The 20,620-nt window shown below is 37.7% G+C and overlaps 2 protein-coding genes across 2 annotated transcripts; both read left to right on the forward strand.

The window, feature by feature from the left end:
- Positions 1-13,845: 13,845 nt before the first annotated feature.
- On the forward strand, positions 13,846-15,081 carry LOC145093503 (ribonucleoside-diphosphate reductase small chain). Its single transcript, XM_079031643.1, has one exon. It carries the CDS (start codon positions 13,945-13,947, stop codon positions 14,932-14,934), a length of 990 nt encoding a protein of 329 aa, XP_078887769.1. The 5' UTR covers positions 13,846-13,944; the 3' UTR covers positions 14,935-15,081.
- Positions 15,082-15,223: 142 nt separating this feature from the next.
- Positions 15,224-18,110, forward strand: LOC145093504 (plant/protein). Its single transcript, XM_079031645.1, has 7 exons — positions 15,224-15,376; positions 15,496-15,536; positions 16,076-16,133; positions 16,222-16,315; positions 17,566-17,650; positions 17,737-17,802; positions 17,878-18,110. Exons 1-7 carry the CDS (start codon positions 15,313-15,315, stop codon positions 17,968-17,970), a joined length of 501 nt encoding a protein of 166 aa, XP_078887771.1. The 5' UTR covers positions 15,224-15,312; the 3' UTR covers positions 17,971-18,110.
- The last annotated feature ends 2,510 nt before the right edge of the window (positions 18,111-20,620 follow it).

Raw genomic sequence — 20,620 nt, forward strand, 5'->3', positions numbered from 1 at the left:
ACACCCAGGATTATGAAGTCTGGGCACATCACTTCGAAGATTATGTCATTGGATCGGAAGACAATGGATACCTTATTTGGGAAGCAATAGTTTTTGGACCATTTGCTCATTCTGCAACGTCAAAAATCATTAAAACTCAGAAAGAGTACAATGATCTGTTAAAAGACGTAAAGGATGTTGCTCAAGACGAAAAGGAAAAGTTTCAGTGCAACATTAAAGCATTGAGACTGATTCGATTCGCTCTTCAATCCGATACGTTCAGACTAGTGAGTTCATGCAGCACTGCTAAAGAAATCTGGGATAGGCTGCGAGAGTTATATTCCACAGATGAAGATCTGGAGCATTCCATTCAGACTTTACTCTTATCAGAGTTTGGCGAATTTAAGCAGAATCCCAATGAAACTGTTACTCAGACGTTCGATCGCTTCAATCATCTTCTTAGTAAGATGATCAAACACGATATAGAAAGGAAGTTGATTGAACAAAAGGTTACCTTTTTGAATGGTCTTAGATCTGAGTGGAGAGCAGTTGTGTCCACTGTTAAATCTCATGAGCAATTCAAATCTTATTCTTTGGCAAAGCTAGTAGGGATTCTGAAATCCCAAGAAAAGATAGTCTTACAAGAGAAAAGTGTGGTTTCAAGCTTGGGATCCTTGGCTCTTCTGTCCAAAAGCAAAAGTGTAGTAGAGGATGAAGATCTCAACTTAGAAGATTATGATCTTACATCTGAAGATTATGCAATGATGGTGTCAAATCCAAAGAGGTTCATAAAGAAAAGATTCCCTACAAATAAGAATCGGAATTGGCAGGGAAGCTATAATTCTGAAAAGGTGAGGGAGGAACCGAAGGCAGAAGAACCAAAGAAAGAGCCGAAAGCTGAAGGAGATTCTGGTGTGAACTGCTACTACTGTGGAGGAAAGAACCACTATGCCAAAGACTGCGTCTTGAAGAAAATGGCAGAGAAGGACGAGGAAAATGATGAAGAGGCTGTGCTGATGAAAAAGCTGGAAGATATCAAGAGAAAGAAAGCTACTGCTAACCCTTCAATGAATGCTTTAATTGTGCAGGGTTTGTCAGCGGATGATGAGTTCGGTGGTGTGCAGGTCTGGTTAACCGACTTAGAGGATGATGAAGTCAGGAAGCCATCTCATGGAAAGGCGTATGTTGCTAGAGGTGAAGAAAGCAGTGGGAAGTGCTTGATGGTGACGGATGTATCTCAAATGAGGGGATACAATACAGACAGTGGGAATGAAGAAACGAAGGAGCAAGAGGACTTATGCTTCACAACAAAACCTCTCAGCATGCAATTCAATGAGCTTGATGAATTAATCAAGAAGGTACAATCCGTTTTTATTTCATATAAAGTCCCACAAAACTCATATGAAAAAGAATTGAAAAGCTTAAACTCAAGAATCTCAAATCTAGATAGCAGTTTAACTCAAACACGGGTCACCAATTCTAACCTAACTGACCAAATAAGCAGGGTATCATCAAAGAGTGAGGAACGGAGGATGTGGATAGAGCTGAAGGAGTCGAAGCTAATTAAATCCAAAGACGAAAACATTTATTTACAAAGAGACAACTTGAAACTTTTGAAACAAAGAAATGTGTTTTATTTAATTGTTAAGCGTCTTTATTCTAACATCACTCAACTTCATTTAAACTGTGAAATAGGACAGAAAATTCATCACATGATTTTGCCCTTCCTTGAATTCAAGGAGGATGAAATCGATACCGAAGCATATAATTGCGAAAGTGTAGTTTCGTCTGATGATGTGAATCCAACCTACATGTATGGTCTAGACAAAATTGAATCTTTCATAAAATCCAAGGACCATAACGACATGCTGAAAAACCTTTTGGATGAAAATGATAAACTGAAACTAAGGACCGAAACCATACAAAAATTTGACTCATTGAATGCCAACTTGAGCTCAGAAAATAAAATAGATGTTGAAAACGCGTCTGAGCTTAATGAGGATGATGATATGAGTGAAATTTCTGTAGAGGATGAAGTTGACTGTTCTGAGTTTATCAAGAGCGAACCCGAAAACCACAAAAATCTTATTTCTGAAAATTCTGTGGAGTTTGCTCGTTTGTCCCAAAATAAGTCCCCGATTCTAGAAGAAAAGGTTGTTGTGTACCAAAAGGTGAGAACAACACCAAATCAGGTATATAAGGTCACAGGAGTAACCGAACATCAGACAGCCGAACTCACAGCCATTGTAAACGAAGATAATGCAGATGGTTGTGATGAGTTCTTCTGGTCTGCTCCTATAGATAATGCAGACGAAACTGTTGGACTGTCAGAACGGACTTCCTGGAAAACAAAAGGCAGATATGTGTCGGAGCCGCTAAACAAGCCTGATAACTTCGACGTGCCAAATACTAGTGGTACAAAAGAAGTTCCTGTAGAAGAAGTCACTCCTTTAAGCGAAACGTCATCAGTTCAAAGTGAACCGGCTGGCAAAAAGCAAAAGCAAAAAGCCAACATCCACCGACAGCCGAAGCAAGTAAAGGATCAGAAGCAGCAAAGGAATCTGAGATACAAGAAGAATCTCTCAGAACGAAAACAATTTTGGCGATCTCAAAACGCCCATTTCTCTTATCATGACAAAAATTTCAAGTCAGAGAAAAGTACTATGAGGACGCAAGAAAGTAGTTACAACCGAAAGGACAGGTTCGGTTCTGAAAGGAATAACAACCGAAGGGAAAGGTTCGGTTCAGAGAACACCAGCTACCAAAAGCATAGGTTCGGTTCCGAGAGCAAAAGCAATCAAGGTTCAAGGTTCGGTCCCACTAATGACCAAAAACAAAAGGGGCACCTAGAACCTCAAGTCAAGAAAACTTCTCAGTCTAACTTCTCTCGTTTTAATTCTTCTCAACCCCATTCTAAATCCAATTCTTTTCAAACTCAAAATCCAAAACATTCAGCATATTTGAAAGGAAAATCGAAGGTTTCCTCAGTCAAGAATGCTCAAAAGCATGCCAAGGCCCAAACGTCAAATCCTGAACCCAAACCGTCTGTAACAAATCCCAACAAAATTAAAGTTTTCACCATTAAAAAGAAAGATGAAACAACTTTAATAAAAAGAACATATTTTGTTGACATCTCTCTTGCTATTCCTGTTCCTGTGAAAGGCTCCCGTGGACCCAAGAAACTTTGGGTTCCTAAATCTGCTTGATTTTTGCAGGTTATCAGTGACGAGCAGTTCGACGAAAAATGGTATATTGACAGTGGCTGCTCACGTCACATGACAGGAAGGAAGGAAGAGCTGAGGGAATTTCGATCTCTTCCAAACGGCGGGAATGTCAAATTCGGGAACAACTCATACGGCACAATAAAAGGTTATGGGATGATTACAAATGGAGACTTCACGATTAGAAAAGTTGCATATGTTGAAGGACTACAGCATAACCTCATCAGTGTATCTCAACTTGTTGGAGGTACCGGTCTTAAAGTTTCGTTTGATGATGAGGGTTCTGAAATAATAGAGAAGAAAACAAAAAGAGTGATTCTCAAATCGGAGCGCAAAGGCGAAATGTTTCCTCTTAATCTCAAACCTATCAAAGGAAATCCAGCTATTTGTCTGTTATCCAAAGCACATTCTGACGAAAGCTGGTTGTGGCACCAAAGGCTCTCCCATCTCAACTTCAAGGATATCAACAAACTTGTCACCGGAGGTCATGTTCGAGGTCTTCCATTGCTCAAGTTTGATCGAGAACATTTGTGTGTTGCGTGTGAAATGGGGAAGCAGAGTCGTCAAAGTCACCCATCCATCATAAACACTAAAGTCGTTGAACTACTTGAGTTGATTCACATTGACTTGTGTGGTCCATCGTCTATCGAAAGCATTGGTGGTAGCAAGTATATTCTTGTTATTGTTGATGACTTTTCACGTTTTACATGGGTGTTCTTTCTGAAGCACAAATCTGAAGCAACTCTCAAGCTAAAGATGTTCATCAAGCAGGTTGAAGTGCAGCTGAGGAAAGTCGTTCGCAACATCAGAAGCGACAATGGGCTGGAGTTCAAGAATAAAGAATTTGAAGACTTTTTAGCAGAAAAAGGGACCAGTCACAACTTCTCAGCTCCTTACACCCCTCAACAAAACGGGATTGTCGAAAGACGAAACCGATCTTTGTGTGAGGCAGCACAAACTATGCTAAGTTTCGCTTCTCTACCTCTATATTTCTGGGCTGATGCTATTGCTGCAACATGTTTTACGCAGAACAGGTCCTATCTCAATAAGCGTTTCACTCTTACTCCTTATGAGATCATCAACAACAGAAAGCCAAATGTCAAATTCTTCCACGTATTCGGCTCACGATGCTTTATCTTCAATTCTAAAGAACATCGTAACAAGTTCGACATAAAAGCCGATGAAGGGATTTTTCTGGGATATTCTCTCACTTCGAAAGCATACAGGGTTTTAAACAAGCATTCGAGGAAAATTGAAGAAACGTATTATGTGACTTTCGATGATAGTTATGTCAAGAAGCTAAAGGCCACGGAAGAAATAGTTGGAGAAATCTTCTCTTAAACAGGCCAAGTCATAGCCTCGATTGCAAATTTGTTTGAGCAGTTTATGGAGTTGTTCGATGAACCGGAGAAGGCTACACTCTCAGAAGCTAATGCAGCAGACAACAAAGTTGATCATCTGAAGCAAATCGTCGATGACGCAGCCAAACGACTGGGTGAAGGAGAATCAGTTCCAACTGAACCTTCTCAGCACGGTGCTTCAGTTGAGGGGGAGAATCCATCTTCTTCAAAATATTCAAGTTCACAAGTTGAGGGGGAGAACTCTTCTCCAGCTGCACCCGAAAGCTCTACTGCACCCGAAGGTACTGCAACACCCGAAAGCTCGACACCAACCGAAACTCCTGTAGCATTGGAAAGTCAAGATTTACCTGAAAACTCATCAGTCGAGGGGGAGAATGCCGATATGTTTTACGACGATGACAGTCAATCTGAATTAGAAGAGATGGTAAATGTTGAATTGGATCCATCCTATGATCCGAATTACCCTCCTCTTGTCAAATGGACCAGAGATCATCCTGTTTCACAGGTAGTGGGAAATGTCTCTGAAAAGGTCCTGACCCGATCTCAACTGAAGGCAAAGCAAGCATCTCTGTTCTCAAAAGTAGAGTTTTGCATGTTTAACTCTTTCGTCTCAAAAGTTGAACCGAAGACAGTAAATACTGCTCTTGATCACTCTGATTGGGTTCAAGCCATGCAAGACGAACTTAATGAGTTCGAAAGAAATAAAGTTTGGCGCCTCATTCCAACTCCTCAAGATGCCTCGGTTGTTGGTCTCAAATGGGTCTTTAGAAATAAAATGGACAAGGAAGGCAATGTGATAAGAAACAAAGCTCGACTAGTGGTGAAAGGATACTGCCAGGAGGAAGGAATCGATTATGAAGAAACTTTTGCTCCTGTAGCTAGGCTGGAATCTGTTCAAATATTTCTTACCTACGCTGCACACAAGAACTTTGAGGTCTACCAAATGGACGTAAAGTGCGCATTTCTAAATGGAGAACTCGAAGAAACGGTGTATGTGGAACAACCTCCGGGATTCGTGAATGAAAAATATCCCAATCACTGCTATATTCTGGACAAAGCGGTTTATGGACTGAAACAAGCACCTAGGGCCTGGTATGAAACGCTAACCAAGTTTTTAAAGATGTCCAAATTCAAACAAGGTTCGGTTGACCCAGCCTTCTTTCGTAAGAAGGAAGGTAACCACCTTATGATTGTTCAAATTTATGTCAATGATATCATCTTCGGCTCAACGAATCCTAGCTTAACGGCTGAATTCAGAAAGCTGATGGAGACTAAATTTGAAATGAGCTCAATGGGTCCTATTAACTTTTTCCTTGGCTTAAATATTAGACAGGGACCCGAAGACATCTTTATTAACCAGGAAGCTTACACCAAGACTCTCCTTGCTAAATTCAACATGATGGGAGACTCAAAGGTTAAAGTTCCAATGGCATTCGGCACCAAGCTCACTCCATCCTTGGACAAGCCAGCAGTCGATATTACGCTATATCGCCAGATGATTGGTTCTCTAATGTACCTTACTGCTAGCAGGCCTGATATAATGTTTTCTGTTTGCTACTGTGTTAGATTTCAAGCGAATCCTCGTGAACCTCATATGCTTGCAGTAAAGAACATACTCTGATATCTCAAACGAACTACCTCTCTCGGTTTATGGTATCCATCAAACTCAGGTTTTTTCGTTCAAGCCTACTCAGATGCAGACCTTGGAGGTTGTGGACTAGACAAGAAAAGCACCACTGGAGGCTGCCAATTCCTTGACGGGAAGTTGGTTAGCTGGCAATCAAAGAAACAGACTTGTGTATCTTTGTCTACCGCTGAAGCAGAATACATCGCAGCTGCCTCCTGTATATCTCAAGTGATTTGGATCCAAAGTCAACTCCGGGACTATGGGCTCAATATAAAAAAGAGCCCACTATATTGCGACTCTGAAAGTGCAATTAGGATCTGTCATAACCCAGTGCAACATTCCAAGACTAAGTACATCGCACTGAGGTATCACTTCATAAAGGATCATGTGGAAGATGGGAACGTCGAAATTCATTTTGTTCGAACCACTGATCAACTGGCTGACATCTTCACCAAAGCTCTTCCTGAAGCATCTTTTAACAAAATTATACAAGGGCTTGGAATGATGGAATCGGAGTCAATACCAAAAATTACCTCTCCAGATCAAAAATAAGAAGCGATATAGACCGAACGTTCGGGTTCAGGTCTCTTGTATGCCGAAATAGACCGAACGCTCGGGTTCGGGTCTTGATCTGGTATACCGAAATGAACCAAACGCTCGGGTTCGGTTGAATCATCTGATCTTCGCCTATCACTCAAAGGTGGTTTTCTTGGTTGTAAATCTTTTGTATTATTTTTCCAAACTTCATTTATCTTATTGTCAAAGTTCTTTTCTTTTTTAAACTTACTTTTTCGGGAAACCGAAATGGACCGAACGTTCGGGTTCGGTTCCAATTTTTTTCTGTGTATAAATTTTTTTTATGTCTTATTTATTTTGATCAAAAATTCCAAAAATATTTTTTTTCGTAAATTCAAAAACTCCAAAAATATATATATATTTTTTTTTGGCTTTTATATTTTTTTTTTATTATTTTATTATTTTATTTTATTTCATTGTAGTTAACTTATTTCACTAGCTAGGTGTCCCTAGAAGCATGCTGCTGTATGTGACCAAAACCTCATCTGATTCTGAATAATAGCCTTACTGACTTGGTACAAACAAACCTTGTCTTCCCAATTAGGCTCTCATATTTATTCTAATCATGAGCTACCTAACTCTCTTCTCACATGAGATAAGAGTTTTCTGCTTAGTCCTATTTTTCATAGCAGAGGTACTTTGGGTTTCTTTACACCATCTACATCATTTTTCTCCATCTCACTCGTTTCACAAACGTAACCCTTGAGACTCTCAGACATTACCACTGAGGTTTATGGTTGCACAATTTCTGTGTTCATGATCTTAGCTTCGTGTCACTACGTGCTAAGTGAAACCCACAATTCAATACCTACTATGCATTGACGGTGAACAATTAACTTGCTCTAGCTTTCACTAATGAATTGACGAACTTATCCATGGGAGTAAAACATGAAATCTTTATTTTTTTTGAGTGGTTCCTATGAAATTGTTAAGTCCAATAACATTTCTTCCCTTGGGATCCAGTTTTTTTTTTTTTTTTTTTTTTTGAGATTTCACATACATTAGTTTACCTTGCCAATTAAATTATCTCCAACCTACTTGTTCAACAGACTACATTGGTCTCACAAGTACTTCGTTCGATTTCTATCTTATATCAAGATTAGGAATTCTGAATCGAAGCGAAAGCCACCCTCATCAACCTAGTTAAAAGAAGCCTTTCAACACTTCTTAATAAGTGTCTGATCGTTATTCAACGGGAAACCACACAAACACTTTAAAGTCTCTCTTGACTTTGAAGGAAGAGATTCGTGCCCGGGATCCACTGTTTCGTGTCTTTATTGACATCACATAATCCCTCAAAAGTGTTGCTTTATTTCTTTTTCTTTTACACACTCAGCACGGAAATCTTTTTGATTTTTCAAAATTCTGGTTTCATTAATTCTAAGGAATTTTAATTGGGTTGGCTGTTATCAAAAGTTGTGGTTAATATTGATCCAAGTGGCGATTTTATTTTAAAGATGTCATTTCATTCTAAAGGGATAAGAGGACGAAATGATTTCAAACGGCGGGAGTCCAACCGATTTGATTTCAAACGGCGGGGAAAAGCGTGCGAATTGGAACCGTTTCATCTCCAAACGGCGCCTGATGGGAAGGCGTGTAATTAGGGCCTGCCATTCTCTCTCATGCGTGATCATCGAAAACCCCAACTGTCATGCGTCAGTCACCTCCGAAAAACCCTTCGTTTTTCAATCGAAGATTTGGGAAGATTTTTCTCTCTCCTTTACCCACAATATAAAAGGCAATGTGATCCACCGTTTACCTCTTTACTGCAACTAAATTCCTAGAGAGCAAGAAATCCTTAAACCTTTAATGTTCATCATCTCTCCCACTTTCATTCAACAATGGCGGATTCATCATCAGTTCACGCAACCTCTCACATCTTGCCCATTCGCCCACAGCAAAGTTTGATCATTGATCTCACTCCCCAGGTGTATAATGCGTTCATGTATCCCATTATCGAATGCCTGAAGTACTCCTCCATCGCTCCTGCTCTTACCAGGGCTGAAGCTGTTCCAATGGAGTTCTTGTCACAAATTTTCGCCACAGCACACTACGACAAGGTCGTCGACAGGATTTTCTTCGATGTCTTTGAGCACAAGGCGTCGATTTCAAAGCAGAGGTTTTGCTCGTTGTTAGGGTTTGACGCTGATTCTTCAAGGGTAAATCCGGAAACTATTCATATGGGTCATCTGTTCAACATGTTCTACAACATGGGGTACACTGAGGTGCTCACTACTGTCACAAAATTCAAAAAGTCGTGCCTGCCCCCACAGTGGAATGGGATGTTCACTGTTCTTTTCAAGGGCTTATCAGAAAGAAGTGCTGGATCCGATGAGGCTAGTCGTCTGTTTCTCTCCATCATGTACGGGATCTACAACGGCATCAACATGGACTACGGGTCAGTCCTATGGCAACAACTTATCCAGAGTCTCTCTTCGACCTCTCGGCACTCAGAGATCTCATATGCCCGGTTCTGGACTATTGTCACGAAATGGGTGATGGACAAGTACCACGTCCCCATTGTCGCTGGTGCTCCAATGTCTTCGATTGTTACTTTCCATACCACGAAGATCATTGTGTCAGATGCTTCGAAATTTCCCTTTAACGGGTCTATCCCGGAAACGATGTATGGTGATGTTCCGGCTGACAGCAGGATTATCAGAACGTACAAAGAGTTCAAACGTTCTGGTCCGAGGGATCTTACTCCATAGATGCTGAAATCAATCCATGATGCTGACAAGCCTGCTGCTAGAGGCAAGAAGGCTGACAAGGGAAAACAGGTGGAAAAGGGGGCGAAAGGCCCATCTCCCAAGAAGAGGAAAAATACCAGAGTTGCTCAATCTCCACCACAGAAGAGGAGAAAAACCCAACCGCGACGAAAGTTGATTATCGCTTCATAACTTCCACCACTCAAATACCACCTACTTCTATCCCAATACCACCACCAATCTTTACCGAAACAACCACCACCACCACCACTGCAGATGTTAGAACCAACGTATCTGATACGGGGGTTCATAGTGATGCACCAAAATCCACCTCAGCACCCGAACCCACACCAACAACCGAACACACCACCCAACCCGAACCTACCTTTACTACTGAACCTACAGTTTCACCACCACCATCTTCTCCTGCTTATGCTTCAGAGGAAGAAGAACCACTCCTTGGCGGGGAGAACATGACTTTTTATTCGGTCTACTATAGTCTGTTTCAAGTTCAAAGTGACGACGATGACGATGCTCCTGTCACCAAAAGGCATCTCAAGGAGCTACATGACAAAATCGACTCGCTCATCGCCTCCTCTTCTACTTCTCAGTCATCCATATCTGAAGCTATAATTCAGAAAATTGTTGAGGCTTTACTGATGCCTCTTCCCCGTTGAAATCTTTACAGGAAAGTGCTGAAGCCACCAAGACTACGCTGGAACCCATTATCAACCAGTTGGCTACATCAGTCGCTTCTGAGCTGAAGTCGTTCGCTTCGCTTCGTCAAACAATCTCTGACGACAACTCAGCTTTCAAAACCACCATTGAGGAGCGTCTCTCCAAGCTTCAAGAAGACTTAGCTGTCGAGAACACTCTCATGGATGCTCTCGCAAGGAAGACTACCGTTCTGAAGGTCAAGAGTACTCAACTCTCCAACTATCAACAGGAGATTGACTCTCTTCGATCTGAAAGAGAGGTGGTTAAATCGTGTGTTTCGGATGTCCACTCTGTTATCTCCAACATCCTTGAAGCACATGACCCTATCATCAATTATTCAGTACGTCGTACCCTTGCAGAGAAGCTCGCTCCCGCCCTTTCTCTACTCAGCAAAATTGAGGGGCTCCTTGATTTCGTGTCCGTTCCGAAACAAGGGGGAGAAAAAGAACAAGTGTCTTAACCACCTCCTACTTCAGCAACTCACACAACCGAACCTCCTCCAGTAGGCCAAGCCTCCGGTTCTGGTGTGAAAGACAAAGGCAAAAATATTGCTAAGGAGAGTGATGATGATGATAAAGAGACAATTGCCGACCTTCTGAAGCGTCAAGGTCGAGATAAAGAGGCTGACATCAGTGCTCGTGTGGCTAGAGAGGCTGAAGAAGCCGAAAGAAGACAGAAAGAAGCCCACGACCTTCTTGAGAGCAGGAAAACTCTTTTTCCTCCGTGGACGCTTGAGAGGCTGATTAAAGAAGCCATTGACACACCAAGTATCTTATGGCTAGAACCTGTGATCTCTTTAGATCGTTCTAACACTGTCAACTCACAGTTCGACATGCCACTGACCCGAAAGGCGTTTGTTTTTCATGCCTTTGACAACATTGCAGAGTTCCCTCATCCTCATCCACAGGTTGATCGGGACTTAATCGAATTTTATCTGAAGGCCGCTCAACCCCAATACCAGACTTGGAGCGCTCAGAAAATTGTCAATGTTCGGGTCCTGAAGCCGTACAGGGAAGGAAACTTCACCAACGTTCGGTTCAAGGTACTTCGGGGATCTGCCAAAGCCGAACATGACATCTCACTTGCAGATCTTCCCAACCTTAATCCCCATGATTGGATTATCTTGCACAACATCCTTCTGACAAACGAAGCTGAATATGGTCCGATCATCGACCATTTTAAGAGGATGCTTGTATGCTATATCATGGAAGTTGCTTTGATGGATCAGGGGATTGCGAGCGTATTTAAGAAGAAACCTACCATATCTCCTGTTGGCTCTGCCAGTGATCTCAACATGATGTAGATGGGGAAGATTGACCCAAAGAGAAACTCCGTCATGTTTACCAGGAACGAAGGACAGAAATGCATTTCGCCTTGGCAGACAAACATCTCTACACCACTGCATGTTTGGAACACGTTTTAGGGATCATCCATCGATGCAAGCAGAACACAGCGGATGATATCAAGTACTTTGATGATATGATTCAATGGTACATTTGGTTCAGACAGACTATCCTTGCTCTTATCACACGTCTGTTTGATACCGTAAAGAAGGCTCCCGCTGCTTGCTCTTATCACACGTCTATTTGTTCGTATACCGCGAATTATATAGTTAATCCACCTACAGTAATACAAATTGGTAGTCTGACATACTTCACAAGGCTTTTGGAAATACAACACCGTGAAACACATTACAATCTACGTCACGATTTGATCGAGCACCTATGACAAAGGCAATTCCAAGGGCAAAATGACAATGAAGACGAGGAGGATGAGAGCGGTAACAATGATGCGAACCAGGACGATGACGACGAGGCGGACGAGGCCGATGACGATAACGACGACAAGTAGTATTTTTCTATGTTTTTTTATGTTTTTAATTTTTATTTTTTAAGCAAATGTAATGTTTTATTTTAGTAGTTTATGTTTTAAATTTTTATGTTTTTAATTAATTAAATGTGGTTTTATTTTTTTATGTTTTCAAAAAATTTATTTATGTTTAAAATTATGTTTTTTATTTAATATAATGTTAAATAACAAAAAATAAAAAAAGAATGTTGTGGAGTGGTAACCAATTCCAATGTCTAGTAGGTTGATAGTGAAGCTAACATGACGCAGATGTGACAGTGCTTTTCCGGTGGGTTGGTGGTGACTACTCCCTTAACCTGACAAAAAAGCAGGTCACTTAGATTGAGAGAATGGTGCCGAAACCATAATAAAACCTCCGTCATGTCATTATCATGTCACTTTTACATAAAAGTATGGTTTATTTGCCACACACTAGGTATAGTGCCACATTTTTTAAAAATTTAATTTAATTAAAAACTTTAATTTTAATAAAAAAATATAAACATTTCATTAGATCAAAATTAAAAAAATATTACATTCAATTACTTAAAAAAACATAACATGACATTAAAAAACTTCCTAAAAACTTCGAAAAAAACTAAAAATTTTAAACGTACAAACTTAAAAAAAACATACATCAAAATCAAACGATTAAAAGTAGTTAGAAAATTTAAAACCTATTTAGTATAACATTTTTTGAGATCAGTTTTCATCGTCAAAACAATTTCAAGTTTTTTCCACGTTCATGTTAGTTGATCATATGAAGATCTTGGGGTAGTAATGTTTCTAATGAGTGTTTTTGATTGTTTGAATTGTTGGAAGAAGAAATTTTAAAAGTTTTGAAAAAAAAGAAGTTGAAACATAATTTTTTTTTGATGATGGACAGTTCCAACAAGATTTCATTCTTGAACAAAAATCCATTTTTTTGATGTGGTAAAACAAAGTGTCTAAGGTTTATTTGTAAGTAATAAAACAAATTCAAAATTTAAAAGCTTTTATTGTTCAAAGCTTGGGAAAAGGAAAAATGGATGAGAAAGGTGCGGTTTGTTTGCAGTCAAATCGTAGTCAAGGGGAGATGTTTCCTTTGGCTGCCTTGATTTATATGCGGTGAAACCACACTCATTCCTCTAAGTCTTATAAGGCTTGGGGGAGTGGCTGCGGTCTCTACCGCAGTCTCCTTCCACCTCAGTATGAACATCGCCCCTCTACTACGGTTTGGGTGCGGTGGAGGACGCACTGCGGTAGTCCCTGGCCGCACTCTCTTTTCTCTTTCTCTTCTTTTACTTGCGCTCTCTCTCTCTCTCAACCAATTATCTTCATTCTTTTCTTTTTTCTTTTCTATCTCCTAACCTTTTTCCACTCCCCCATTGCGGTTTCTAGTTGATGAAAAAAAAATATGAGTTGGCGTCTATGTGATATAAAAGAGAATGCGGTTTCGATGACACCACTCTTTCCAGCCTAAGTTTTACAAACAAGTTAAAACAAATAAGTTTTTTTTTTCTAATTTTTTTTGTCCCCCGTTATAACATTATCGGTAAATCTCCAAACATATAAAAGAAAATAAAAAAATGAGCGTTGTTTTAAAATAATTTGATTAAGTTACTCCAAAAAAAAAATACAAATATATATTTTGTTCATTTGTTGTATGAGTTACCCATAAATTTATTACCATTTTATTTATATATTGAAATTGAAATTTGAAAGTGCCAAAAATTAAAAAAAGTGTAAAGATTCTCCCGCAAGCTTTACCCTCAAAATTCAAATCACCCGCTCTTACTATTCAACAATTTCATTATAAAAACATGGTCACTCCTCTCCTTAATTTCATCATACCAAACAATCCCTAATCTTCCACCCCTCATCTTTCATTCATTTTCGCCAATCAGATCTCTTTGAAACCTACTAGAATGCCTTCTATCCCTGAAGAGCCTCTTCTTGCTCCAAACCCAGATCGCTTCTGTATGTTCCCAATTCAGTACCCTCAAATTTGGGAAATGTACAAGAAAGCCGAAGCTTCGTTTTGGACAGCCGAAGAGGTCGATTTGTCTGAAGATCAACGTCACTGGGACTCGTTAACAGACGGCGAGAGGCACTTTATCACCCATGTCCTTGCCTTCTTCGCCGCCTCCGATGGCATCGTTTTGGAAAACTTAGCCGGACGATTCATGAAAGAGGTTCAAGTTGCGGAGGCGCGTGCCTTCTACGGATTTCAGATCGCCATCGAGAATATCCACTCCGAGATGTACAGTTTGCTTCTGGAATCCTACATAAAGGACTCTAATGAGAAAAGCAGACTCTTCCGAGCAATCGAGACTATTCCGTGTGTTGAGAAGAAAGCGAATTGGGCTCTCAAATGGATCGATGGCTCGGAGACGTTTGCAGAGCGTATTATCGCTTTCGCTTGCGTTGAAGGGATTTTCTTTTCCGGAAGCTTCTGCGCGATTTTTTGGTTGAAGAAACGTGGGTTGATGCCTGGATTAACCTTCTCGAACGAATTAATCTCGCGAGATGAGGGATTACACTGTGATTTTGCGTGTTTGCTTTATGGGTTACTGAAGACGAAGCTGAGTGAGGAACGAGTCAAGGGAATCGTCTCCGATGCGGTGGAGATCGAAAGAGAGTTCGTCTGCGATGCCTTACCTTGTGCTCTTGTAGGGATGAACGGGGATCTGATGAGTGAATACATCGAATTCGTTGCTGATAGGTTATTGGGTGCATTGGGATATGGGAAATTGTACAATGCCCAGAACCCGTTTGATTGGATGGAACTGATTTCGTTACAGGGGAAGACCAATTTCTTCGAGAAAAGGGTGGGTGAGTATCAGAAAGCTTCTGTGATGTCGAATTTGAACGGAAATGGAGACTCTCATGTTTTCAAAATGGATGAAGATTTCTAAATTTTCAGTTCTAGGGTTCTTCAAATTGCTTATTTAGGGTTAGTTTCAAGTGTTGTGATTCTATGTTTATGTTTATTTAATTTGTTTCTTGATTCTTGTTCAAGAAACAGTGTAAGAAAATGAAAATCTAACATTGTTTATTTCCTATATGTTTTTCAATGGGTATTTGGAAATTGATCGAAAAACATGATCTTTATGTTCTGTGATATAAACTATAAAGTATTTTTTTTATTTTTTATTTTTAACTTTTTACGATGAAATAAGAACCATTAGTGGACCTGTCAAGCCTTTAAAAAGCGATGTCGTTTTGTGTGGGTAATACAGTACCCAAAATTTAATAGGCATGCTAGGGCTAGAAAACAATCACTACAGTTCGAAATGCTATCAAGAGAACAGTTGCTTCATCTCTTCGATCGATTCTCCACTCTCACATCTCAAAATGGTATCAATTTCTCTCTTTCGATCTCTATTTACACACATACACGCACAGTATTATCGTTATTTTATGCGTATATTGTCCGATGAATCGATTCCAATTCAAGATTCAATGAATTATTTCAGATGTCAAGAAACGAATTGCAGATGCTGTCAACGATAACCAGGTATCTATCTCTCTCGTTTCTTCTTGATTTTCGGATTCTTTTAAGGTTTTCTTAGTGGATTAATTTTGATTTGATTAAGTTCTTAGTTGTTACAGAAGAGTGTGATGTAGTTCCCTTTGTAAAGTGATTAATCTTCAGTAATTTCAGTCACCTCTGTAATGGCGTTAAAACCACCCACAACCCTACGTAAACTATGTAATTTGTTCAACATTTTGTTAGAAACCCCTTTCTTAACCATGTATTTTCACAAAATTTTGCTAGAAAACCATATTTAAAGTAGGTATATTTGTTTATTGCACACTTTTTGCAGACAAGTTTTTGTAAAATAACCTCAACCAGCATTACAAGTCAAATTTTTTTGAAAAAAACCATGGGTTTTGAGTGTTCTAGTAAGTTGAGGGACTCAATCGTGCAAAACGATTTTCCAGGGGTTTATCTGCAAAATTGTGAATTTGAAATATATCAAATAAATGGTTTTTGAATAATTGAAATTTGAAATAGACAACACATGAACATGAACATGATGGTAATAAATACAGGAAGCTGTAGCTGTGACCACTGCTATACAGGAGGAAATACTAAAGGAAATGGGAGTTGGTAATACATGGTTTTTTTTTTTTAAATATAAATCAATTATATAATTTTTTATAGACTTAAAAAAAAATAATAAATTGTATTATTTCAGATCCAGCTTATGGGCTTGCTTGCTTGGGGAAAATAAACATGGACTATGAAAATGATCGGGATTTAATGGTTCGCTTTTATGCATTTGTAGCAAAGTAATCTCTCTCTCTCTCTCTCTCTCTCTCTCTCTCTCTCTTTTACTGTAGAATTATTTAGGTTTAATGACTGGAAAGTGGAAAATATATTTTTTATGTGTTTTTTTTTCCTGATTAAACCTCAAATTTACTTTTTGCCTGAAAAGACCTTGTATTTTTTCAGTTTTTCCGATCTGGCCCTTTTAGTCATTTTTTCCAAAAAAAATTGTAAAATGTGAGGGTTTTCGAGAAAAACTAAAAAAGTTGAGAGATTATTTGGAAGAATTTAGAAGGTTGAGGTTTTTTTTTGTAAAAAATACAAAGTTGAGGGCTTTTTTGGAAAAAATGAAAAAATAATAGGTTCTTTTTAGGCAAAAAGTAAATTTGAAGTTTAATTCAGAAAAAACATAAAATATAAGGTCTTTTTTGAGATTAAGCCTATTATTATTTTGTAAATAAAAAAATTCAATAATTATTAAAAAACCTTATATTTTGTATTTTTTCTGGATTAAACCTCAAACTTTATTTTTTTTTTCCTAAAAAAACCATTGTATCTTTCAATTTCAATTTTTCCGAAAAAAACCCTCAACTTTGTCTTTGTCTTTTTTTTTTTTTTACAGAAAAAGCCCTTGACCTTCTAACTGTTTCCGAAAAAACCCTCGATTTTTTTAGTTTCTTTTCCATAAAAAGTAAAAAACCCTCACATTTTACAAGTTTTCTCGGAATAAAACGACTAAAAGGGGCAGATCGTAAAAAATGAAAAAGTGCAAGGTCTTTTTCATAAAAAAAGTAAAGTTGAGGTTTAATCTGGAAAAAACACAAAATATAAGGTCTTTTATGAGATTAATCTTAACTATGTATATGTAGAGTTAATCTTTTTACAACATAAAATATTCATATCAAAACATCATTCCATTTCTACATGTCAACCAAAGATGATCATGTAATAATGTAATGTAATAACTCATTCCATTACCTTGTTTATTACATTGCTATGTCAATTGTCAATTCCATTCCTTTGTCATTATATTTCTGATACCATTATACACACATAATTTGAAGTTTTTTCTATTAAATCATTTTTTTTGCATTAAGTAAAAAAGAAAGGGATAATGAAACAAAAACCCCTAAGTTTGCAAGTTTTAATGAACCTAAAATCCACAAAAGGGTAAAACCGACAAAAACTTACAAAATTAAGGGTTTTTATGTCATTATCCCAAAAGAAACACATTTGATATGATTTATTGATATGTAAACCGATTTAATAACAGGGAAGAAATGGCATGTGAAGAAGCCGAGCTTGGTCCAGATGAATATTCTGAAAGATTGCAAATGCAACAAACGTTACATTCACATGTAAGAATATCCAACAACATTTATTTCATTTTATTTTTTATTTTTTGAAAATTTTAAATGGGTATGTGTAAATAAAAATGTTGTAGCAATTGGAGATGTTGAAACACATGCGAAACTATGGTGTGGATCATCAGTCTGCTATCTTAGAGAAGGTGTTGTTTGTTTTCTGCTTTGATTTTTGGATTCTATTTTTGTGATGTTAAATGTTCGAATTGTGTTATTTTCAGTTAAGGCAGAAAATGGAGAAAGAAGAATTTGAAAATGAAGCATTTGTGTTTTCGGTGGATGAAATGAATGAGATCGTTGAAAATGGAGTGTAAAGGGGTTTTATTTGTTTATTATGTGCTTTATTTGTTTAAGTTATTGTGTATCACCATTTTTATTCTAGGATTTGAAGCATCATCATTTTTATGTTAATTTATTGGACAAATTATATAAAACCCACTATATTTTGGTTTAATCTCTTTGTTTTACTTCTGGCAATGAAAGGCACTCAAATTTGACATTTTTTTTTTTAATAATGTTGACCGATGTGATTTGTTATAACAGAGCATGTTAAAGTGTTTTAATACTATCAAAGTTTAGTAAATTTTCTCTAAAATCATTAACTTTGATAAAGTTTTATATTATCAGCCCTTTAATCTTCTTCATTGGTTTTAATTGAGGAAACCAAAATATAATAGCTAGACCATAAAAATTTCAAAAAATAGATTTTCATGTAATTTGTCCTAATTTAATTGTCTTTCATTTTCTCTTCTTTTTTCTCTTGATTCACAACTAATCTAATTGTCTTTCTTTTATCTTCTTTTCCCTTGATTCACAGTTGCCTTCTTGTTTTTCAATCGATCTTTTTGTAATAACCCACTAACCTTCATAAATTTTGGACAAAGTTACATAAATGGTCCCTATAGTTTACCAAAGGTCACATACTCAATCCTTGTTAATATTTTTGACGAACATTGTCTCTATGGTTTCCAAAACTTGTATGAATGGTCCATTTTGCACACACCGATACTTTTTCGTCCGTTATTGTGAGGGTAAATTAATCTTTTCAGGTTTAGCAGAAACTGAGTTTGTAACCATGGATAAACTATATGAACCATTTATGTAATTTTGACTATGTTTCATTTTTGAGTAAATTACATGAATCGTCCCCGGTGCAGGTGTCCATTGCACGTTCAGTCTTTATTTTTAAAAATTAACCTAGATGGTCCCTCACATGGTTAATTCCTGCCCGCCCAGTCCTTATCGACATTATCAGTTTGTTTTCTCCAATTGGGTTCCCCACATGCCTAACATGCATGGGTATTTTCGTCATTTCAAGTGTTGCCCTATTATAACCGTTGCCCCTCCCTTTCTTTCGCTCACTTCCCCCCTAGGGTTGTAAACGAACCAAATGAACACGTTTTTTTGTTCATGTTCATTCGTTTAAAAAATTACATTGTTCATATTCATTCATTTATGTTCGTGAACACGTTAAACGAATATAAATGAACGGACATAAACAAACGTTGATAAATAAACATAATCGAACATATATGAACATAAACAAACATATAATATAATAATGTAATAAAAAACAATCAAACATATATGAACATAAAATGAACTTAAATGAACGAACATAAATGAACAACATAAACGAACATTCATGAATATAACTGAACTAAAATTTGTGTTCATGTTTGTTCATTTATTAAATAAAACGAACATAAACGAACTTCCTACCGAACGGTTCACGAATAACTCATCGAACGTTCAGTTCGTTTACAACTCTACCTCGCCCAATATTCTTCTTCCCCTTCTTAGTTTATCTTTCTCAACGTAGAAATCAAAATGGCCATTAGATGCAATTGTGGGGCTAAAGTTGTGATTCGTACTTCGTGGAGCAAGAACAACCTTAAAAAACTTTACTACGCTTGTTCTAACCCGGTTAATTTCAATTTCTTGTTAAATCTAACCTAATCTCCAACTTTCTTCAACTTTATCTAGTTATTAACATGTTAAATGTTTACAATTTCAAACTTTATAGGGTTGTGATTGTAAGTTCATTGGTTGGGTGGAGGATGAACAAAAGTGTGCTTGTCTGAACATTAGTATGAAGATTGAACAACAATATCTGAAATTGAAGTTATATCTAGCTATTAGTTGGTTTTTGTTTGTGTCGTTTCTTGTGTACAAAGTGTGGGTTAAGTGATTGAATATGTTTATCATGTTAGTATCTATATGATGGATTTAAGTTGTATTGCATGTTTTGCAAGTTAATGAAATTGTGGTATTATTTTTGGTAACCGGCAAAGCATGCATTCATACCATTACAATTTACAACATTCATCATACCATTAGAATTATAACATATCATTAGAGCTTAAAATCCGACTCTCCTTTCGGTGACACAGCCAAAACTCGAATGATCTCTCAATTCCATTTTGACGTTAATAATTTTAATTACGCGGTTGATTTTACTTTTAACAAAAATCATAACTTCTCCGATTGAAGTTAGATTTCTACCAAACTTATATCTCTGGAATCATGTCGTCGTGTACTTTCTGAATATCTCAACCAGTGTAGACGAAGACACGACTTTTTGGACACTCATTTTCGAGCCTATGAGTCGATTTATTTTTATGTGCAAGAGTATACTCAATCATATTTATTTATAAACCGAGATATTACATTGATACTCTATTACATTATTTATCTATGTTATTTTCTAATAGTGGTCATTGACGAAGTTTTTCTCAGTTGTCACATTCTTCCATCGTTTAAGGAATTTTGTCCCGAAATTCAGATTGTAGTCGGGATTCCTTCGAACAAATAAGTGTATTTGCTCTTCATTTAATCTTCCTGTTCCCAAGTGTACTCTAGTTCTCGTTTAGAGTTCCATCGTACCTTTACTATGGGGATGCAACTTTTCTTAAGCCTTTTCACTTCTTGGTCCATAATCTCTATCGACTCTTTAACGAAGTT

The sequence above is a fragment of the Lactuca serriola genome, chromosome 3, assembly GCF_051521515.1.
Source record: "Lactuca serriola cultivar US96UC23 chromosome 3, Lser_US96UC23_V15, whole genome shotgun sequence".
In the NCBI taxonomy this organism is placed as follows: domain Eukaryota; kingdom Viridiplantae; phylum Streptophyta; class Magnoliopsida; order Asterales; family Asteraceae; genus Lactuca; species Lactuca serriola.

Bases quoted from the DNA above. Each gene is read 5' to 3' on its own strand.
- LOC145093503 (XM_079031643.1), top strand. From the start codon at position 13,945: ATGCCTTCTATCCCTGAAGAGCCTCTTCTTGCTCCAAACCCAGATCGC.
- LOC145093504 (XM_079031645.1), top strand. From the start codon at position 15,313: ATGCTATCAAGAGAACAGTTGCTTCATCTCTTCGATCGATTCTCCACT. The intron at 17,651-17,736 runs GTAAGAATATCC...AAAATGTTGTAG, and splicing joins AACAAACGTTACATTCACAT to CAATTGGAGATGTTGAAACA. The intron at 17,803-17,877 runs GTGTTGTTTGTT...TGTTATTTTCAG, and splicing joins AGTCTGCTATCTTAGAGAAG to TTAAGGCAGAAAATGGAGAA.